Raw genomic sequence first — 24,158 nt, forward strand, 5'->3', positions numbered from 1 at the left:
TCTAACACCAAGTTAAAATCCCATGGCGGTAATCTAGCAATATGTATCGGGTTACTGCATTCACTAGACCTAATAAATCTAGAGACCCATCTATTTCCCGCCACGTTACTGTTATACAAGGATCCCAAAGCTGACACCTGAACTCTAAAGGTATTCACTGACAGCCCCAATTCTCGGACTTTCTATAAGAATTCCAGAATTGCCGGAATAGGAACATGATCTATTAGGGGATGTTGATGGAACATTAGAAATTTTTTCCAGACTTTAAAGTAAATTTTAGTAGTGACCTCCTTCCGGCTAGCTAACAAGGTAGAAACGAAGGCCTCCGAAAATCCCCTATGCCTTAGTAACTCCCTCTCAAATTTCACGCAGTCAAGTGGAGACCCTCCACCTGAGGATGACGGAATAGGCCTTGAGAAAGAAGCTTCGGGCTCGATGGCAACACCCAAGGGTCGGTTACTGACATTGCTCTGAGTAGAGAAAACCATGGCCTCTTGGGCCAGAAGGGAGCAATTAGTATTACCCTCGCCCATTCCTTCCTGATTTTCCTGAGAACCAGAGGAATCAAGCACATTGGGGGAAAGGCATATGCTAGAGGAAAATCCCACTGAACCTGCAGGGAGTCTACTATGTATGGTCTGTCTGCTACCCGAAGTGATGCAAATTTCCCGACCTACCTGTTGCTTCTTGTGGCAAAAAGATCTATAACCAGCAGACCCCATAACCAGACTATCTGTTTGAATATCTGTAGGTTCAGAGACCATTCCCCTTGACGTAGGGAATGACGGCTGAGATAATCTGCCTCCACATTGTGTTCCCCTCTTATGTGGAGTGCCGATAGAGAAAGGAAGGGACTCTCGGCCAAGGCAAGTATGTCTGCTGTGGTGGACATCAGTGATTGTGATCTTGTCCCTCCCTGATGGTTGAGGTAGGCTACCACTGTCATGTTGTCAGTCTGTACCCGCACATGTGAACCCCGCAGAGACTGTAGAAACTGAAGGAGTGCATATTTGACTGCTGTGAGTTCCTTTAAGTTTGAAGAATTCTGGGTTTCCAAGACTGACCACCGCCCCTGGGCTAGAACGTCTCCCATGTGAGCTCCCCACCCTACTGGGCTGGCATCGGTCGTGACTGCCTTTCCTGTGCTGCTCGGGCACCTCCGACACCTGTAGGTGCTCTGTATCCCCCACAGAGGACATCTTGCTGCACACCTTCCACAGCACTGGCGTCGTCCCAAGAAGGCTAGACCATGCCTCATCCCCGGCCTCCCCCAGAAGTACCTGAATCAACTTGTGGGTCACGGGCACTTTACCTTCCGCTGCTCCTGGATGGTCTTCCCCGGACCCTGGGATCGCGACATCCGTGCCTCCAGCTGAGGAGGGGTCGGCGTGCAGAACACCCCCGAAGCTGCTTCCAGCACCCCAGACTCTGCCGTTCCCTCAGACACCGCGCAGAGGCTGTTGAACCTGGGTAAGTTCAACCTGTCTGTTCACATCTAGGACAGGAACCCGAACTGAGGAGGCGAGGGGGACCGCCCCTTTTTAACCTGTAGGTTCCTGTCCTGATGGTGGGCAGATCCCCTCTCTCATAGGGTGCTGTCGTGGCGATAGGAACATTTCAGTTTTTCTTTTTTATTAAATTTGCAAACATTTCTACATTTGGTTTTTTTTCTATCAAGATGGGGTGCAAAGTGTACATTAATGTGAAATTTTGAATTTACCAAATGGCTGCAATGAAACAAAGAGTGAAAAATTTAAAGAGGTCTGAATACTTTCCGTACCCACTAAGTTTTTATATACAAATATATGTATAATATACTGGACACATTGGTAGTTACTAGTGATGTGCTCAGATAATGTCTTATCTGAGCATGCTTGTGTGCTAACCAAGTGTCTTCGATGTACTCGTATAATATGTTCGAGACCCCGAGCCTGCATGTCTCGTGGCGGTTTGACAGCTGCAACAAATGCAGGAATTGCCTAACAAACAGGAAATCCATACATGTGTTGCGGCTGTCTGACAGCCACGAGACATGCAGGCTCGAGGTCTCGAACATATTATTCGAGTACGCCAAAGACACTCGGTTAGCACAAGAGCATGTTTGTATAACACTTTATCGTTCGCTCATCACGAGTAGTTACTCAAACCTCCGGAAGGACATTTTTGGTGGCCAAAGACATCAACAGAAAAAGGCTAGGAAACTTAGAAACCAGCAAGTGGAAATTCAAGTCATACAGTGTGAGTGATACAAATAATGAAGAACTATATATAGATAAATAGATAGATCGGAAAAAAATATATTTATTGTACGAACTAATGCAAGTAAAATAAAAATGCACATGCAATGTTTACACGCATAAGGAAGCATTCAGCTGTAGAAAAGCTTTGCTCTTACAAGTAGTGACCTATCCGTGACATATATAAAAGATCTTAGCAGCAAAAATGAATTTGCAGGTAAGTCGATATACAGGTTTGTTCTAAACATACTGGAAGGTATTGTAGGAGACTGAATTCCATGATCCCTTAATATTCTGCACCCTTCTTTCTTTGGTACGCATTTCCATGATTGCTCCTTATTGGTATTATCTGTAGTACCCATTGTCTACGAGCTTTGGCTTTGACCATTTCTGCTTCGCACCACAGCATCAAAGTGTCGCTTTCCATCCAAATACAGCATGGACTCTGGAAAACAAATATTCACGGATGCACAATAGCAAATGAAAAATGCAGAAAGTAGAGACCAGATAAAATGAAGTAATGATTGAGCCATACAAAACTGCTGCATCTGTGCTGATCTGTGGGGGATTTTTAATTCCTATTTTTTTAGGGAACATGACTGGACCCACTTTTGTGAGCAACAAAAAACCCAGATCTGTTAAATACGTTGGCTTCTGAGTTTAATGTTCCAGACACATGGACGCATTAAAAAAAAAAAAAAAAAAAAAAAAAAAGGGACGGACATATGACCAGTTCCATTACATTCTTTGAGTCTATGTACTGTTGTCTCTTTATTTGCATGTTTTATTGTAGCTACAACTTGACAAAGAGAATGGTTTGCAGTTGATGGATGGCTTGGCTAACCTAAAATCATCAACCATAGGAAGACCTGCACCTGTGTGCTTTGGAAGAAAGTCCAATATACAACTTTTTATTTTTAGAATACAAAAAGTTGGCCAGCTATCACGTCACACTAGGCAAGTAATGTAAAGGGGTTTTGTTAAAGGATGATGTGCAAATAGCCTCTTAAGAGAGGAACAAGAGAGGAACTCAAGTGCAACCTATTGGAGATAGCAATCCTAAAAGTCAACATTGATCCTTCTAAAGAGCCTTGCCACATTAGGATAAGAAGCCACACCAGAAACTCCATATACAGAGAAGTGTTTCAGAGTGTTTGCCACTCATTAAAGGGAACCTGTCACCCCCAAAATCGATGGTGAGGTAAGCCCACCATCATCAGGGGCTTATCTACAGCATTCTGTTATGCTGTAGATAAGCCCCCCGATGTATCCTGAAAGAGGAGAAAAAGAGGTTATATTATACTCACCCAGGGGCGGTCCCGCTGCGGTCCGGTCCGATGGGTGTCTCTGGTCCGCTCCGGCGCCTCCTATAACATAACCTCTTTTTCTCCTCTTTCAGGTAACATCGGCGGCTTATCTACAGCATTACAGAATGCTGTAGATAAGCCCCTGACGACGGTGAGCTTACCTCACCATCGATTTTGGGGGTGACAGGTTCCCTTTAACCTTCGTCTGGCTGAGTAGGTACAATTGTAACTATTCCGTTTTAAAATTGCAATAACTTTTTTTTTTTTTAAAAGCCGTAGAGGGCTGAAATTTCGTGACATCTCTGCAGTTTTGGTCCAGAATATATTGGCCAAATTTCAATAAAATATATATGAAGGTACAATTGTATCTCTGCAGCCTGTTAACGTTGTAAAATTATGCAGCCTGACGAAGGTTAAAGCAAAATAGTAGAACTCAATAGCTGGGTGGGTGAGAGGCCTCAGAACGGGAGCCTAATTGGCAAATAGAAATGGTACACCTTATGCCCCATCAGAAGGTTTTCACCCAGCAAACCATTTCTCCTGTTTTGCACTGATAAGTGGCAGCCACATCATTTTAATGCATTCCGCAATTTTTGTGCACATGCTGCGTTTTTTCCCGCAAAAAAAATGCATTGCGGTAAAAAAACGCAGCATGTTCAAAACTTTTGTTGATTTTTTGCGTTTTTGCCGCTATATTATTGCACTGGGAAGCTCCAGAAAAAAGCGCGAAAAATCTGCAAAAAAAACGCGAGCGGATTTCCTGCAGAAAAAGTCCGGTTTTGTTCAGGAAAATTCTGCTAACATTCCTGAATGTGTGCACATAGCCTTAGGATTGCTACATCCAGTAGGTGGTTGTCCTCTTCCCCTCTTCTTCTCTGAAGGGTCTATTTACACGTTTAAATTCCCATCCTATGTGCATGGCCTATAAGTCTCCCTAGACCAACTAGGAAAATATATTTAGAATTGAGAGTCCTCAGTGGTTGATACCTTTTAATGGCTAACTGAAAACATGGTAACAAATTGCAAGCTTTCGAGACTACACAGGTCTTTGCCTGATGAAGAGACCTGTGTAGTCTCGAAAGCTTGCAATTTGTTACCATCTTATCAGTTAGCCATTAAAAGGTATCAACCACTGAGGACTCTCAATTCTAAATATTTTTCTATCTACTGGCTAACACGGTACCAAGATATATATCTTTCCTAGACCAACTAGGCACACTCCACAAGGGTAAAAGATGACACATTCATTATAATTATAAAACATTAATAAAGAAACAATCAGAATGGGAAAGACAATGTCTTACAAGAAATTATTGTATTACACTCACGTCCATATGTCTGTGGCACAATCTGTGGCATTTCTTTTTCTGACATGTATGTAAAATGGAAGATGTTGGTTGTATGATGTTCTCGGGTTATGGGATCTGAAACTTCGCTGTGGACCCGGATTTGTACGTAGTTATTCTCTGTGTAACACACCTGTATGAAATACCAACAGATTCAGGGCAGATGGAATGAACACATTAACGTAAAACATTTATCAGATTGCATTATGTTATAACATTTCTCCTTTCATTTCATCCGAGATATGGAAGAGATTAGTGCATGCTGATTTTTTTATTGAATGATGTACAATGATAAACTTAAAAAAAACAAAAAAAAACAAATTTTTTGCTTACTGGTTTTAATCAATTAAAATATGGAGGCACAATACATTTTTAAGCCCCTTCCCTTCACCTTGCAAATAGGTGTTCTTATGTGAGTGTTTATAGCCTTTTACTGTATGTGCCTCTCTAAAGCCAAAAATATGAAATTTTACAATGTCTCCCACAAAAGGTCCTACCTGAGAGGACAGGAAGAGTAATGATCCAATCTCCACTGGTCGCTGGAACATGATGTCATCAACAGCAACAACATATGGCCGAGAACCACTGGAAAAATAAATATTGCAAAAATCCTGTAATTTTAGGAATTAGTGTTTTACATATCCGAAACATATGATGTCTGAGCGGTTTCTGCACAATTTGTGTGACGTGGATTTAACATATTGTAGGGGTTGTACTCAGGTGCGACAGGAGAAAAACAGGAGGCACCTTTCTTCAAAAGTTCATGTGGGTTTATTGCTCATAAACCCTGAAGCACCAACAAAAGCAAAACAGCCTTCAAAGTAGACAAAAACAAAATATCAAGGTCCATAGCAGGGATCTGCTCTGCCAGGCCTGTGGGCACACAGGCTGGAGTAATGCCCAATACGCGGGCTCGGTCTGGAGCCACACACACAGGAGGCCTCCCAACACACAGACCAAGTGCCAAACAACAGCCTCCATTACATAAGCGGTAACCACTCCCAGAGATGAGGTATGTGGGTAGCCAGACCCGCCCATCTGCCATAGCTACCCGCAACCCGGACCCAGGTGCACCAAACGACATTTTAGTGCTTGCGTGCACTAACGAAAATACTCCGGGTTACATCACAGAGAGCAGCCATCTCTGTGACACATACCGCACATCGACTATGCGGCCATTAGCCTCCTTAAAATATACATTGTCCCGATGTCCCAGAAGGAAACAGCCCCATGAAGTTCTGCTGAGTATAGTACCTCCTGTGCTATGCTAAAGGATATTCATTGTTATTTAAAGACAACTTGTCACAAGGTCAAAAGTGTGCCGATTTTGCTACCATTTTAGCCCCACTGCTCCCGAGTATTCAGCTTTTCTATTGAGCTTTTATGCTAAATCTGTATGGTCTTTACCATTAGAACATTGCGAGCAGTCTAAAGACAACTCTAGAGGATCCTGTGCACAACTCCACCCAAGGTAAAGACCATAAAAATTTGCACATTGGCTGCACTAAATAAAAAGGCCCACATCTCTGGAATTGTATAGCAGCAGGAATGAATCAAGAGCATAAACCTCCCAGTTTTGACCTGGTTAAAAGTTCTCTTTACATTTTTAAGGTCATATTGTGTTGTACAGAACGCTCTATTAATTTTCTCAATCGGGAAAATTTTCACACTTTTGTGAAATACAACGAAACCCTGAAATCTACTATATAATTGTCTAAGGGTCAGTTCCGTCTGTCCTTCTGTCTTTCTGTCTGGCTCGGATATTCATTGGTTGCTGCCTCTGTCTGTCATGGAAATGCAAGTCGCTGATTGGTCTCGCCAGCTGCCTGTCATGGCTGCCGCGACCAATCAGCGAAGGCCACAGTCCGATTAGTCCCTCCCTACTCCCCTGCAGTCAGTGCCCGGCGCCCGCTCCATACTCCCCGCAGTCAGCGCCCGCTCCATACTCCCTTCCAGTCACCGCTCACACAGGGTTAATGCCAGCGGTAACGGACCGCGTTATGCCGCGGGTAACTCACTCCGTTATCGCCGCTATTAACCCTGTGTGACCAAATTTTTACTATTGATGCTGCATCAATAGTAAAAATATCTAATGTTACAAATAATAATAATAAAAAAAAACGTTATTCTCACCCTCCGACGTGCGCCCTCTCCTCGGCAGTGCAAGCGGCAGGTTCCGGTTCCAAAGATGCTATGCGAGAAGGACCTTCCATGACGTCATGGTCATGTGACCGCGACGTCATCACAGGTCCTCTGCGAGAAGGACCTGCCATGACGTCACGGTCATGTGACCGCGACGTCATCACAGGTCCTGCGCTCATACCAACCCTGGGACCGGAAGCGGCCGCGTGCACCGCACACAAGCGCCAGGGGCCCTCGGAAGGGGAGTATATGTTTATTTTTTATTTTAAGTCTTTTTTAACCTGTTACATACGTGGCTGGGCAATATACTACGTGGCTGGGCAATATACTACGTGTCTGTGCTGTAGACTACATGTCTGTGCAATATACTACGTGTCTGTGCAATATACTACGTGGCTGGGCAATATACCACGTGGCTGGGCAATATACCACGTGGCTGGGCAATATACTACGTCGGCTGTGCAATATACTACGTCGGCTGTGCAATATACTACGTGGACATGAATATTCTAGAATACCCGATGCGTTAGAATCGGGCCACCATCTAGTATAAAATAAAACCATTCACATTATACACCATATATTTTCAGATGCTAAACAATTCACATTGGGAAATGCCACCTGGCACTTTATAATCACTGGTACCTTCAAGTAATTTTGTATCACAACATAACATTTTGAAAAAAAAATTCATGTTTGTAGCCAAAAGTCTATTCCATGCAGAGACCGAGACACAAAGAGCTACCAAATTACAGTTTAGGATGTGCAGAGTTCATGCATGCCACTTAGGCTGGGTTCACATAACGTTCTGGCAGTCCGTTAGATGGACTGCATTACACCACGGCATAATGCGGTGTAACGCAGTCCGTTAACGCTGCCATTATCCCCTATTTCGGGCGCATCGCTAGCGCACGCCCATAATGGGCGTGCGCTAGCGATGTGCCGTCACTTCTAGCGCAGATAGAGCATCTGCTAGCTCTACCTGCGCTAGCGTGAGCGAATTTCGGGACTTGGGTTAACGCAGCCCATTTAACGAATGTGTTGAACGGGCTGCTTTAACGCAGTGTGAACCTGGCCTTAGGTTAATGTCCACTTACACATATCTCCACATAGTTACCAGAATTATAGTGGCAATGAACATTATTCAACCCCTTTTGCAAATTAGGTGTATAAGCAAATTTACAGAAAATTTCTTCCTCTAACTTTGAACTTGCAAACTCTGCTTCCAACTGAGTCTCTAGGAGCATTCAATACCTTTGCTATCTTTTTGTGTCCTTTTCCTTCTTTGAACACGACAACGATCACTGAATTATTTGGACCACTCTCTTGACACACCAAGAATTTTAGTAAAGAGGAGACCATTGCTATTAAGGAATGGGCTACGGATAATAATCCCAAGTATATCTCAAAGCTTGGTGTCTTGGAAGATTCTGCAGTGGAATTCACAGTCATCTAACTTTAACCCCATACAAAATCTTTGGTGAGATTTGAAGAAGGCCATTGCAGAACACACACCCAAGAATATTAAATAGTGGAGGCAATTTTCCATGAGGAATGGGCTAGGATTCCTCGGGAACACTGCCAGAAGCTGGTGACTGGTCATGCATCAGGTTTGCAGCAGGTCATAACAGCCAAAAATGTTTTTCATCAAGGTGTTGCAGTAGTCATTAAAAGTGGCATATTGTGTTGATTTTAGAGATATATTTTGTTATATTAGTTGTATTGAGATATTTCAATTGTTCTCGCTTCATTGTTTTATTACAAAAAGCAGAAAGTTTATAAATTCTGAAAAAACACATTGCCAATGGAGTTTAAGTAATTTTGTCTGCAACTGTAAATATTCCAAAAATTAAATGAGTGTCCTAATTAGGTTATTACGTATGTAGCTACTCATCGTCTCACAGTAGAAAAGACCTGTTCTTCAAAATGGAGCAATCAATGAACATGGACAAAATTGTTGGTAACCTTCTTGTAAAGTAAGAAAAACCCAGAGGGGCCACAGAAATAACTTGAAACTGACAAAGCTAATTTTCAATGCTGGTGGATAATTGCAGTAATCTCACTAAATGGTTTGTTTGTAGTTATTGCCTCAAAAGGTTGTGCAACAATATATCATGTTAAGGCTACCATCATTTTCCTCCAGGCCATTAACCATTAGTTTTTTTTCTGTTGAACCCCAATTCAAAGCAATATCTGATTCTCATTAGTTGATATTCTGGAAATGTAAATTGAAAACTACTTTTGCCAAGTTATTTTATTGACCGTTGTGGGCAGGGCCGTATTTGCCACTAGGCACTCGAGGGCACGTGCCTAGGGCGAGGACGATGCGGGGGGCGGCACCTGAGCAAGGTTTTTGTTTGTTTTTTTTCGCCTCCCGACCGACCGCCCCCACCCACCCTCCTTGAAGAGTCAGACAATACTCACCCTGACCCTGCTCCAGGGATGCCTGGTCTCAGCGTCTGTAGCGCATCCTGAGTGAGTGGTCAGGTGGTACCGCTCATTAAGGTCATGAATATGCGCATATTCATGACCTTAATGAGCGGTACCACCTGACCGCTCACTCAGGAAGAAGGTGCTGCGCCGGGAGTTGGGACAGAGCCAGAGGGATGTCGGCGCAGCCACGCGTTGTGGCCGTGGGACAGCTGATAGGTGAGTATGAGGGACAGGAGGGGGGATGAAGGAAGACGGTAAGCCGCCTGCGCCATGCAAGATGGGAGAAGGAGCGGGGGTGGGGGGGTGGAGAGATGAGCCATGCATACGGGGGAATATGAGCCATGCATACAAGAGGTGGGGGGGATATGAGCCATGCATATAGGGGGGGGTGGGGGGGAAGAATTATGAGCCATGCATACAGGAAGGGGGGGATATGAGCCATGCATACAGGGGGGGGAATTATAAGCCATGCATACAGGTGGGGGTGGAATATGAGCCATGCATACAGGAGGTGGGGGGGAATTATGAGCCACGCATACAGGGGGGGAATTATGAGCCATGCATACAGGAGGGGGGATATGAGCCATGCATACAGGAGGGGGGGGATATGAGCCATGCATACAGGAGGGGGGATATGAGCCATGCAAACAGGAGGAGGGGGGGAATATGAGCCATGCATACAGGAGGGGGGGAGGGAATATGAGCCATGCTTATGGGATGGGAGGGAGATGAGCCATGCATACAAGATGGGAGGGGGGCATTATACACTATTGAGCATCAGGTGTGGCCATTATAAAGTATGGAGCATCATGTGTGGCCATTATACAGTATGGAGCATCATGTGTGGCCATTATACAGTATGGAGCATCATGTGTGGCCATCATACAGTATGGAGCATCATGTGTGGCCATTATACAGTATGGAGCATCATGTGCAGTCATTATACAGTATGGAGCATCATGTGTGGCCATTATACAGTATGGAGCATCATGTGTAGCCATTATACATTATTGAGCATCATGAGGGGCCATTATACAGTACTGAACATCATGTGTGGTCATTACACAGTATGGAGCATCATTTGTGGCCAATGGCCATTATACAGTATTGAGCATCATGTGTGGCCATTATACAGTATTGAGCATCATGTGTGGCCATTATACAGTATTGAGCATCATGTGTGGCCATTATACAGTATGGAGCACTGTGTGGCCATTATACAGTATGGAGGATCATGTAGGGCCATTATACAGTATGTGGAGCACTGCATAGCCATTATACAGTATGGAGCATCATGTGTGGCCATTATACAGTATTGAGCATCATGTGTGGCCATTATACAGTATGGAGCACTGTGTGGCCATATTTTTGGGGGGTTATAATTATTGTATATGAAACAGTGTGATCAGCAGTGCTAAATGGGTGTGGTTGGGACGTGGATATTGGTGTGACTAGTTGTGAAATGGGTGTGGTCAGAAGCGGGACCTGAAATTTGCCACGGCGCACTACGTGCACCGCAACCTTTAGACCTCTTTCCCTTCAAAAGTTGGGAGGTATGATACCGCATTTGCCAGATCAAAGCAAGTGCCACAAATCCCATAGGGAATGAATGAAGCCAAACGCAGTGTTGCCGTAAGTGATCCGTTACGCGGCAGATGCGGAAAAACTGCCCGATCTGCTGCAAAAGGCTACTTTCACATCAGCGATTCTTGCCAAAGTCACTGCCGATAGTGTCATACTCACCAAAGGGGGAGGCAGCACTAAAAGTGCCTAGGGCAGCAGAAACTCTAAATACGGCCCTGGTTGTGGGGGGTTTTCTTACTTTACCAGACGTGTCCCAACAATTTTGGCCAATATATGTATACGGTACCTTTTAATTAGTAAAAGAGATGAGAACATGAAGAAAAGTTTCTGTGTTAACACCCTTTCCTATGCCATTAAAGAGGAGCACTCACCCATAAGAACATGCAGTTGCCCAGGCTAATTCATAGGCTTTCCTCATTAGAAAACCACCGAAAATTCGGTTGAAGATGTTTCTTTCCTGAGGACAAACGGAATTAAACATACAAATATTTTATAACTTTTTTTTATAATCTTTAGATATACCCCCAAAATATTCCCATTGTTCATGAGTCAAAACAGAACAGTTTCCAACACAAAGCACAGTACATATCAGGACAGAGCTTGGTAACCTCCTGCAGACCGCCCATAAACTTTAGAAGTCCAGGCATCGGCATATAATTCTGCAATGACATTTTTTGCGACTGCAGAGTAAACAGGTGCATGAGATCGTACATAGGCTGGATTCCTATAAGAGAAGGTTGCAACTTTTTTTTTTTAAGGCTATGTGCACACGTTGCAGATTAGGCTTAGGAATTTCTGGTGCCGTTTCTGCCTCTCCTGGCAGAAGACGCACCTGCGGATTTGTCGTGTTTTTTGTGCAGTTCCGCAGCGTTTTTTGGTGCGTTTTTGCTGCGTTTTTTACCCCTGCGGTTTTCTATAATGGAATGGGTACAAAAACACTGCAGATTCACAAAAAAAGAAGTGACATGCTACTTCTTTTAAACTGCAGCGTTTCCGCAGCGGATTTTCCGCAAAGTGTTTACAGCATTTTTTTTTCTCATTGATTTACATTGTACTGTAAATCAATTGTGGATCTGCAGCGTTTCTGCACTGCAAAAAACGCTTCCGATTTGCAGAGAATCCGCAACGTGTGCACATACCCTAAAGCTCTGACTTCCTAATTGCTACATACACAGTGTCGATCAAGAGCCGTGAATAGAAAGCACGAAAAGCTTCCTCCTGCGGACCCAGTGATCAGGATCTGTCACTTCCCAGCAAACACAGATCAGCTCCGATATTAAAGCAAGAAGCTGAATTCACCCTGCAACTTGATCTAATGTGCTATCCACAGTTATAGGGGAAATCAACAATAAAAAAAAAAAGTATTTCATTGTTGAAATGCGACTGAAGGGTCTTTTTACGATCTTATGCGATGGTGCACAATGGGTGAAATGAATGAGAAAATAAATAAAGCGAAAACAAAAAATAATTAAATAAAAAAAATAAGGAAAGCCACCACGAGTCCAATTCGCTTTTGTAGCAACACTGCCGTACAAAAAACCCAATATGTACTAAATATGAAGATAATTTCTATAAAAAATGGGGAACACAATTATAAATGTATGTTATTGGTCTATTGTTGTAGTAAAACACGGGTATTACATACCTGGTAATGTGTTTTTTCATGAGACATGACGGCACCACGAGAGAGGGGATCCGCCCATCAAGGACAGGAAACCTTCAAGATAAAAGGGGCGGCTCCTCTCTCCACATCAGTTGTTTTACAGAGTACGAGAGGAACTCCGCTGGTTAGTGTACACATAAATAATACATCCTATACGGTTCTATTCACCGATACCCCAGGGAGTGTATAATACAAATAATGCTAATAATGCACCCAACTAATGACGTGATCAAAAGGGTGGGAATATAAGGGTGCCGTCATGTCTCATGAAAAAACACATTACCAGGTATGTAATACCCGTGTTTTTCCATCATACATGACGGCACCACGAGAGAGTTACAGAGATTTGTATTCTCTTCTAGGGAGGGATCACTGCTTGTAACACTCTTCTCCCAAAGGTGAGATCAGAGGTAGCAGATCGGTCTAGTCTATAATGTTTAAAAAATGTAGACGGAGAGGACCAAGTGGCCGCCTTACAGATTTGGTCGATGGTAGCATCTGCTCTCTCCGCCCACGACGTCGCCATGGCCCTCGTGGAGTGGGCTTTCAGACCCTGTGGAACAACCCTGCCTGCACTACTATATGCTAGAATAATGGCCCCTCTCACCCATCTAGCTATAGTCTGTTTTGAGGCTTTAAGGCCCTTCCTTGACCCCTGGTACGAAACAAATAAAGCCCTCTGTTTCCTCCAGGATTTAGTCACCTCTAGATACTGTAGGATACATCTCCTAACGTCTAGGCAATGGAGTTTCTCCTCTTTTTTGTTACTGGGATTGGGACAGAAAGAGGGTAGGGTTATATCCTGAGCTCTATGGAATCTCGATACCACTTTGGGGAGATATGCCGGATCTAATTTTAATACAACCCTATCGTCCATGACTTGTGTGTAAGGGGGGTCAGCTGACAACGCGTGTAAATCCCCCACCCTACGGGCCGACGTAAGTGCCACTAACAAAGCTGTTTTTAATGTTAGCATTTTATCAGAAGTTGTATTTAACGGCTCAAAGGGGCTCTCCATCAGGGCTGTTAACACTAGATTTAGATCCCATGGTGGAGGAGTAGGAGATGGAACAGAGTCAGCTCTACTACAGGCTCGGATAAACCTCACCACCCACCTATTACTTGCCAGGTCACAGTTGAATAGGGCTGCTAAGGCTGAAATGTGTACTTTGAGGGTACTAACAGCTAACCCCAGATCTAAGCCCTTCTGCAGGAACTCCAGTATTGCCACTATCGGGACCTCCCCTTCCCGTATTGGCCCTGAGCTGGACAGGAATTTCTTCCATATCCTCCCATAGATCTTGGTCGTTACTGGTTTTCTGCTGCTGAGCAAGGTGGATATTAACCCAGCTGAGAACCCTTCTTTCTCTAGTAACGACCGCTCAAATGCCAGGCTGTCAAATGAAGCCCGGAGTTCTGCGGGTGGTTGAAGGGACCCCGAGTTAGAAGGTCCTGGTCTTCCGGGAGAACCCACGGGTCCGTCACTGACATCACTCTCAGCCAGTAGAACCACGGTCTTTTCGGCCAGAAGGGCGCTATCACGATCACTCTGGCCTTGTCTTCCCTGATTTTCCTCAGAACCACTGGGATTAGACATATCGGTGGGAAGGCATACAGGAGTCCAGATGTCCATTTTATGCTGAAGGCGTCTACTGCCAACGGCCTGTCTGTAGGGTTCAGGGAGCAGAATTTTTGGACTTTCTTGTTGACTTTTGAGGCAAAGAGGTCCACCCTGGGTTTTCCCCACATGTGCACTATCCGTTGAAAAACTGACTTTTTTAGGGACCATTCCCCTTGCCTCAAGTGGTTCCTGCTTAGAAAGTCTGCCTTTATGTTGTCCACACCTCGGATATGCAGGGCCGATAATGACAGGAAGTGCTTTTCGGCTAGAGACATGAGTCTTGTGGTTATGTGCATCAGTGCCCGAGAGCGGGTGCCTCCCTGGTGGTTCACGTATGCGACCGCTGTTCGGTTGTCCGATAGGACTCTCACATGATGCCCTGCCAAGTGTGGAAGTAATCTCTCTAGCGCCCTCTCTATTGCTAGGAGCTCCCACTCGTTTGAGGATAGATCTTTCTCCTCTTGAGCCCAGGGGTCTTGGACCCATAGTGTGTCTGAGTGAGCTCCCCATCCCCATGGACTGGCGTCTGTTGTGATTACCATGGAGGCTGTGAATGTCCAGGGAACTCCTCTGGGGGATGACTCTATCTGTAACCACCATCTGAGAGATTGGAGCACAGAGAGTGGGAGAGTGAGCTTCTGCTCTAACAGTCCCTGAAGTTCTCGGTCGTTCTGCAGCACACACCATTGCAGTTCTCTTGCATGGAACTGGGCCCATTTTACTGCCGGTATGCAGGAGGTTAGGGACCCCAACACCGACATGGCCCTTCTTAAGGTCATTTCCGGCTTTTTTAATGTGGCCATAATCATCTGTTTGATTTTTTCTTCTTTTTCTTCTGGGAGGCGGCACTCCTGTGCCACGGAGTCCACCGTTATCCCCAGGAAATTCTGGACCATTGCCGGCTCTAGCTTGGACTTCTTGAGATTTAGTTGCCATCCCAGTGTCTGAAGAGTGTCCATCACTATCCTGACCTGCTCCTGACAGTGAGAAAAGTTCTTTCCCACTATCAGGAAGTCGTCCAAGTAGGGAATTATTAGAGTGTCCTTTTCCCTGAGATGTGCTGTGACCTCTGCAATCAGCTTCGTAAATACGCGTGGGGCGGTTGCTATCCCAAAGGGCAGAGCCCTGTACTGGAAGTGACGCAGCTGGGACCCCAGCTGAACTGCCACTCTGAGGAACTGACGATCTTGTTGTCTGATTGGGACGTGATAATAAGCGTCCTTGAGGTCGAGGACGGACATGTAGCACTGGGGATAGAGAAGTTTCACCGCCGATTTTATGGTTTCCATCTTGAATGATGGTACTACAAGAAATTTGTTGAGGCCTTTTAGATTTATAATTGTCCTCCAAGAGTTGTCCGGTTTTTTTATGAGAAAAAGAGGGGAATAAAATCCTTCCCTCCTTTCGTCTATAGGAACTTCTTCCAAGACGTGCTTGTCTAGGAGTGATGTTACTTCCCCCTCCAGACTGTCTTGCTTCTCTTGGGAGGACTGTACCGGGGTCTGCATATACCTTCTTGGAGGCCAGTGGTGAAACTTTATTCTTAGGCCTGATCCTACGATCTGCCGGATCCATATGCTGGAGGAGATCCTCTCCCAGGCTGGAAGGAAGTGAGAGAGCCTCCCTCCCACCTGAGAAGGACCGTCACTGGGAGGGTTTTTTGGGGTCTCTGGGGGACTTGCCGAAATAGAAGCCCTTTCCTCCCCTGGGTCGCTTGTCCAGGTTGCTTCTGTCTCGGTCCCTGTACTGCTGTCTTCGGAATCTTTGGCCTCTCCGAAAGGAGCGACGAAAGGGCTGAAACGGCTGTTTTGGAAAGTTCTTCTTTTTATCACCGGCCTTCTCCAGTACCTCATCTAATGCCGGTCCGAACAGGAAGTTTCCCTCACAAGGCAAAGAACAAAGCTTCATTTTGGCCTGAGTGTCCCCTGGCCAGCATTTAAGCCATACGGCACGGCGTCCAGTGTTAGCTAGCGCTGCTGATTTTGCTGCCAGCCTAGCAGAGTCTGCTGATGCTTCAGCCAGAAACATAGCCGCTGCCCTCATAGTTGGAAGTGACTCTAGAATAGCTTCCCTGAGAGCTTTTTGCTCCACCTGTTCCTCCAGGTTGTCTATCCAGATCTTAAGGGATCTGGCGACACAAGTGGCCGCGATAGCTGGCCTTAGTGCTCCCGCTGAGGCTTCCCAAGCTGTCTTCAGGGAACTGTCCACCTTCCTGTCCAGAGGTTCTTTTAGAGAACCTAGGTCCTCGAACGGCAGGGAGGACTTCCTGGCCACTTTTGAGACCGCCACATCGATTTTTGGGGCTCTGTCCCAAGATGAGGATGCTTCCTCTTCAAAGGGATACCTTCTTTTTAGGGAGGTAGTTATCTGGGACCTTTTTTCTGGCTTTTGCCATTCCCTTTTGATCAGTTCTTGTATTTGATCGTTAACAGGGAATGATCTCCGTTTCTTCTTTTGTAGGCCACTGAACATGAGTTCTTGGGCTGTCTTTTTGGCCTTCTCCTCTACCAGCCCCATGGTAGAGCGAACAGCTTTAATAAGTTTATCTGTAGCCTCTGCTGGAAAGGTGTCTTCCTCCTCAGAGCTACTATCAGAAGAGCGGGCCGTATCAGAATCCTGCTCTGACCCCGAGGAATCCCTTTGGGATGCTATAGAGGGGCTGGATCTGTCCCTAGATCTGGCATCTGTGTCAGGTGTCTGTAATGCTCTTACGGACTTAGAGACTTCGGACTGAATCAGAGATCTTAGGCTGTCCGTAAAGGAGGGTGTTTCCTCCGCCACAGTCTGGTTAATACAGTCCTTACACAGTCTTTTACCCCAAGATGACAGTAAAGGCTTTTTACATAAGGGACATTCTCTATTTTTACTCTTCGCCTTATACTTTTTGGGGACCTCCTATACTCCACCCCGCAATGTATGTAAGAAAAGAGGGGAGAGACGGAGATAAGAGAAGAGAAAAGAACAGACATTAGCGTGCTGGACTTTCTCGTAGTTCACTCACCACTCGGACGTTTTCAAAGTACGGGTACCGGATCCGGAGGTTGGCTGGTTTTCTCCGTGTCTCCCAATGAGACTAGGGACCCCTCCTTGTTACGCCGATCCGTCCGTATACTGTCCGAGCGGCTTTTGCTGCTGACATGGCGGGTCTGGCTCTTTTCGCTTGAGCGAGACCGCCTCTCCTGCACCTCCTGCTGTGGCATCAAATGCTCTGGCGAGAAACTCTCCATTATACACACCAGCACACAACAAGAGTAGTCACCTTCAACCTGACCTGGTTTTAGTGAAACAGGGCAGCACTTCTAGCTCGTTTAAATAGATTCACTTTTTTTTTTTTTTTAATGAATCACCTGGTTGATCCTGCCTTTATTGGCTGCTCAGCACCAGGTGTATTTAATCCAATTAACTACCTGGCTGATCGCCTGCACCACCTCCGTGCATGTAATCAAACACCTGGTTGATCCTGCATCTGCCACCGCAATGCTGCTGTATAAACAAAGCGTGCCCCTGGCACCACTTCCGGGGCGCGCTCTTAATCATTCACCTGGTTGATCCTGCCTCTGACCCAAGTGCCACCGCTGGGTTCTGCGCGCGCACCCTGCACTTACTTCCGGTGCGCGCTGCTCTGTCGCCCTCCAGCGTCCATGCACTCACCTTCCAGGCGCGCATCCGGCCCTTACTTCCGGTGCGCGCCGAAGATTCCTGTCCTCCTGCCCCAGTGCCCTGCACAAACGTTCCGAGCGCTGCTGCCCAGCGATGTGCGCACGCGCGGCCGCCTCCTGGAATCATGGCGCTGGCCAGGCAGGAAACTCTGCAGTGTCCCCTCCGTCCGACACGCCACGCTCTCCTCCAGATCCATGCTGTCAGATACCGCTCCAAACCTCTCCGCTTGTCTCAGGTACCGATCCAGGAAGGAAGGAGAGGGGGGAAGGGGAGGGGGTGGGCTGGGGGGACCATCTGCAGTGCTCAACAGGGATGTCATAAAACCTCCAAGGAGCCTTACCTAGCCTGGGCACCGATGTGTCTCACAGGCTGCATGGCCACCATAGTCAACAGGGAGGGAGCACCTTTGTGACCTCCGAGGACAATTGGCAGGTGGATTTTTTTTTTTTTTTTGGTAAAAGGGAAGACCTCCGAGGCTCCAACTTCACCCAGGCATTCGCCTCGCGGGCTGTGGCCATGCTTCGCTCAGGGGGGGCATGGTATACATTGACCCCCGAGGCGACTACGGGTACCTGGTGACGGGTGCAGCAGACAGCGCCTGCCCAAATCCACCCGACCCAGATCCCGGCATCCTCTTCTGTCTTCAGACGACTTCCATCTTGAGGGTTCCCCGTCAAGGACAGGAAACCAACTGATGTGGAGAGAGGAGCCGCCCCTTTTATCTTGAAGGTTTCCTGTCCTTGATGGGCGGATCCCCTCTCTCGGTGTTGCCGTCAAGTATGTTGGAAAAAAACAGGATTTTTGATTGCTTACCGTAAAATCTGTTTCTCGGAGCCTTCATTGGGGAACACAGGAACCATGGGTGTATGCTGCTGCCACTAGGAGGCTGACACTATGCAAATAAAAAAGTTAGCTCCTCCTCTGCAGTGTACACCCTACCGACAGGAAGTAGGATATTCAGTTAGTGAGAAAGCAGTAGGAGAAGCAACGTGTAAAAGAGAAAGAATAATAATATAATATAATAATAATAAACTTTATCTACATAGCGCCAACAAATTCCACGGCGCTCCATAGATTAACAGTTTCAAACACTCAAAGAGTGTTCAAAGAACTCAAACGTATACAGTAAACAGAGCTGTTCAACTTGGGAGGGTGCTGTGTCCCCCAATGAAGGCTCCGAGAAACAGATTTTACGGTAAGCAACCAAAAATCCTGTTTTCTCTATCGCCTTTCATTGGGGGACACAGGAACCATGGGACGTCCCAAAGCAGTCCCTGGGGTGGGAAAAACAGACTTCCATCAGGTCCGAGGACTCACCACTGCCGCCTGCAGGATCCTTCTGCCCAGGCTGGAGTCCGCCGTAGTTCGGCGAAACGTGTGGATGGAAGACCAGGTTGCCGCTTTGCAAAGCCGTCGGCGAAAGCCCTGTGACGTACCGCACTGGAAGCGCCGACTGCCCGGGTAGAGTGAGCCTTCATCTCAGGAGGGGGCCCTCTGTTCTTGACCCGGTAAGCTTCCAAAATTGCCGTTCTGATCGAGCGAGCAATAGTCGCCTTGGAAGCCGGCAGGCCTCTACGCACGCCATTAGGGATGGCGAAAAGAGAATCCATCTTTCGGAAAGCGGCCGTGCTAGCCAGGGAGATCCTCACTGCCCTGACGAGGTCCAGCCTGTTCAACGATCGCTCCAGAGGATGAGTCGGAGCTGGACAAAAGGAAGGTAGAACGATGTCCTCGTTGAGGTGGAAAGATGAAAACCACCTCGAGAAAGGAAGGAAGGCGGAGGCCTGGGACCACCTTGTCCTGGAGGAAAATCAAGAAAGGAGGTCGGCAGGAAATGGCCGCCAACTCAAAAACGCGGCGGATCGAAGAGATGGACCTGAGAAAAGCCACCTTCCGAGATAGAACTGACAGGGAAAACTCCCTGAGAGGCTCAAAGGGGGGGAACCCCTAAGAACAACCAACACAACCTTTAAATCCCATGAATCCACAGAGGCCCTGTATGGAGGGACAGCGTGGGCTACTCCTTGAAGGAAGGTCTTAACCTGTGGCTGAGAAGATAACGTCTTCTTAAAGGGAAGAAGCAAAGAAACAAGACAAGAAATAGACCATAAATGGGGATCACCCAAGGCAATGGATTGAATATGCAAAAAATATACAATCTTTATTGAAATAATATATAAGGACATACAAAACACCACAAAGAGCACACAAATTTAAAAACATTTAAAAATGGTCACACATAGGACCTATATACATATACACTCGGCTCACAATAGAACCCTCCCCCTTGTACGACACCACCCACACCCTGATAATGATGTTGAGCTAATAGTGTATGCAATATGGGACATCTGCATGAACAGCACCAAACAAATCTTGGGGCAATAATATTGCCCAAAACAAGATGGATACCAGCGACCAAATACCTAACATCAACAGGCTTGACCTACTCTCTTTTATTCTGGACAAAAATTATTTTGTCTTTGATCGAGTGTTTTACAGACAAATTAGAGGCACCGCGATGCCTCTGTCCAAAGGAGGATCCTGGAATCTCGGCCGAGGCCAGAGAACGCCAAGTCCACCCCTGGTGGTAGACATATGCCACTGCTGTGTCATTGTCTGTCTGGATTCGAATTGGCAGGCTGCTGAGAATACTTACCCAGTGAAGGAAAGACAGAAAGATGATCCGGAACTCGAGGACATTGATCGGCAAAGAGGACTCCTGCGCCGATCAACAACCCTGAAAAGAACAGGTGACAAAGCCCTGCGCCTCCGCCGAGCGGGCTGGCGTCAGTCGTCACCACCTGCCAGGGAACTGGAAGGAAGGATATGCTGTGAAGGATCTACTCTGGGATAAGAGAAGTGACCTCGGCCACCAGTCGAGGAACCGTTTGACCCGGGAGAAAGCTGGATCGGACGATGCAGGGAGAAGACAGACCTGTCCCCTGTGATAGAATAGCCTGCTGAAGAAGTCTTGAATGAAACGGGCGAAGGGAAAATTGCTTCCGATGTTGCAACCAACCTCCTTAGGACCTTTAAGGCCCATCGGAAAGGAGGGGAGCCGAAAACCCTGGAGCAAGCGAACTTCCTGACAAAGGAGGGATATCCTGTCTTCGGGAAGGAAGACTCTGGTCCGACAAGTGTCGAAGAACATGCCCGGAGATACGAGGCGCTGAACAAGACGGAACTTCTTCCTGTTGACGAGCCACCCGCAACAGCTAGAATGTCGGGAAAGATGGACAGACTTTCGGGAGCCTGAAACCGAAATTCCTGAGCCTCCATGGAAGCGATTACTGAACGAGGGAATATCATCCTGAAGTGTCTCCGACAAAACTTCCTGTTCAGCAAATTGAGATCCGGACTGGGATGAACCTTGTCGTCCTCTGTCAGTACAAAAAGATTCGAAGAGAAGCCTGTGAACCGTTGAACCGTTCCTGTTCTGGGACGGGAACGATTACCCCGGATTTAAGGAGGGAAACAATGGCTGTAAAGAAACCCGGGACTAGAGCAGGGTCTCTTGGAAGTTGGGATTCGAAGAAAACGATCCCAGGGCCGTGAAATGAAGATTTTGTATCTAGAGGATACAAGTGCCCTGGCCCATGCGTCCTCTACTGAGGAGACCCAGACGTCCCTGAGGAACAGGAGACGGCTGCCCAGCCTGAGAAATGGGCTGGGGTCTAGTCGTGGGTCATGCCTAGGTGGAACTTCCAGTCCTGGACCTGGAGAATCCACCTTAGGAGTAGCGGGAACGCCAGGAAGGAGTGAGTCGAAGAATACCTTCTTCTCTTAACGTGCCTGTGGCCTCTGCTGTTGTGAAGAGGAATCTGATGCCGCGAAACTACGAAAAAGGTCGAAAAGACCGAAGTAGCTGCCTAAGGAGAAGTAGGCGAGGTCTGGAGAAGGGGACTGGTGCCGCCAGTGGCGTCCTTAATAATTTGGTCTAGCTTGGAACCGAAAGGACGTGAACCTTGAAAAGGCAGGGTCGTAAGGGACTTCTTTGATGACTCTTGAGCCAAACAGTGCGACGGCTGGCAACAACATTACTGGGCGCCTGTGCGGCAGAAGACGCGACGTCCAGGGAACAAATTATTTCCCGGCGTGAGTAATCTGGGTGGCAAGTTCCGCCAGCCGGCCTGATGGAGCTCCAGCTTGAATGCCCCAGCGGAGTTGTTTAGCCCCTCGGATACAGACTTCGAAACCCAAGTGGAAGCCAAAGCCGGGCATTGGGATGATGCGGCAGTTTCTAAAGCTGACCTCACGAAGGATTCCATGATCCTATCAATGGAACCTTTCAGAGCTGCCCCACCGGACAGCGTAAGAACTGTGTTGGTGGCAAGTCTAGCAGCCGGCGGATCCACAGGGGGAGAGGTCGTTCTCTAACGCCTCTCACTCCGGTTGGCAATGAGATCCGGAGGAAAGAGATATGAGACTCCAAGACGCTTGCCTCTAGAACGTCTGGTCGAATTCGCTCTTTCTCTGGCCAGAAGCTCCTCGAATTCAGGATGAGGAGCAAATACCTTGGGAGGTAGTTTAGACCGTCTAAACGAAACCGCCTGATCTGCGGGTTTCGTAGAGGAATCTTTGATGCCACAGGCCTGATTGGTCGATCCAATGAGGCTTTGAACCATATCCCTCATGTTAGCGATTTGGTTCGATTCCGGCTCCAAATTATCCTCCGAAGGCGCATCAGAGAAAGCCTCGCCTGACTCAGGGGGGAAAGACCAGGGGGAAGTCTACCACAGAGAAGGACCGTGGGCGAAATGGACCGAGAAAAGAACTCAAATCGGCGTTCCTGTCTGGATCTTTCGCGGCCTGTATTAGAAGTCTCGGACGGAGCTTCTTGCGACCCGCTGGCTACTACGGAAGTCTGCAGGGGCAACCGATCTAGCACGGACACAAGGGTCTGGGACACCCGTGTGAGATCCACTACTGATAGAGACAGAGAGGAGGCCCAGCCTGGAGTGGGGACTTTGCTCTGAGGCGGAGCAGCAGGGGGGGGGGGGTCCTGGGCGGTGAGCATAATGTGGGTTGCTGCAGGCCTGCCTGAGAAAAGGTAGGAGGCCGGAAGCGACCTCCCTTAAAATTAGACTGAACGGGCCCGAGGAAAAAAAATCAGAAGGGGAGAGTATCAGTCTGTGGTGCAGAGCTACTCACGGCAGATGCTGCGGTGGGCATAAGGCGAACACGCAAAGTGTTAGACTAAGGCAGAAGAGGGATTACAAAAGCGACTTCCCTTAAGATTAGTCATTTTGTAGGACTGTCATTTTGTCCTACTCCCAACTGGGACGCCTTCCAGTTGGAGAGGGACCTCCAGCGGTTTTACCGCACAGTGAGACTTAAGACTCACTTCGGGACACTAGCGGAGACTTCCGAGAGCAGAGTGTCTCCTACTGGGGACGTCTCTGTTGCGGAAATCCCCCTCGCCTCTCTGGGTTTACGCAACCCGAGTACCTTCAGTCCTCCTCAGTCTTTTCATGCGATTGAAACTTTTATTTATTTTGTTGACCGTGAGGTGAAAGAACTTTCACACCAGCAACGCCTTGGGTTCTTCCCTACACACACCAACCTCACATTAGCGGAAAAACAGGCACTTTCGTCCCTCCAGAGTAATAAATCCATAATAAAACCTGCCGATAAGGCTGGCGCAATTGTTATTATGGACCGTACCATGTATTCCAATAAGGTCCAACGCCAACTCTCTGACCCCAACACCTACAGCGTTATCCCGAGTCCCGAGAGACTCCACATTTGACATTGACAGAAAAATAAGAAGCCTTATCAGGACTTACCTAGATAACCACACAATTGATCAGAACACGGCTAAATTTCTCTCCAACCCCAATCCAGTTACTCCGGTTTTCTACATCCTTCCTAAAGTCCACAAATCACTCAGAAATCCTCCTGGTAGACCCATCGTAGCCTCCACAGACTCGATACTATCATCCTTATTGATCTACATTGAAAAAATACTTACACCCCTTGTCAAGACTACAAAATCCTTCCTGTTAGACACTGGACACTTCTTGAGCCTCATTAAAGAATATGACACCATACCATCAGACAGCCTACTCGTTACATTAGATGTAAACAGCTTGTATACGTCCATCTCACATGAAAAAGGTATCACGGCCAGAAGGACACTCCTCCAGGCCTCTAATATGTCCT

At 47.0% G+C, this 24,158-nt stretch overlaps 1 protein-coding gene across 2 annotated transcripts in view; it reads right to left on the bottom strand.

Annotated features, from left to right (window-relative positions):
* Window positions 1-2,267: 2,267 nt before the first annotated feature.
* The window catches only part of ACOT9 (acyl-CoA thioesterase 9), a 55,864-nt gene continuing 33,973 nt past the window's right edge, over window positions 2,268-24,158 (bottom strand). For both annotated transcript variants that reach the window (XM_069761459.1, XM_069761458.1), the window contains 4 exons: window positions 11,421-11,506; window positions 5,388-5,475; window positions 4,873-5,023; window positions 2,268-2,682 (listed from right to left, as the gene is read on the bottom strand). In XM_069761459.1, the coding sequence (XP_069617560.1) occupies window positions 2,603-2,682; window positions 4,873-5,023; window positions 5,388-5,475; window positions 11,421-11,506 (405 nt within the window). In that variant the 3' untranslated portion in view covers window positions 2,268-2,602. The remainder of the gene's footprint in view (window positions 2,683-4,872; window positions 5,024-5,387; window positions 5,476-11,420; window positions 11,507-24,158) is intronic.

The sequence above is a fragment of the Ranitomeya imitator genome, chromosome 3 (assembly GCF_032444005.1).
Source record: "Ranitomeya imitator isolate aRanImi1 chromosome 3, aRanImi1.pri, whole genome shotgun sequence".
NCBI lineage: Eukaryota > Metazoa > Chordata > Amphibia > Anura > Dendrobatidae > Ranitomeya > Ranitomeya imitator.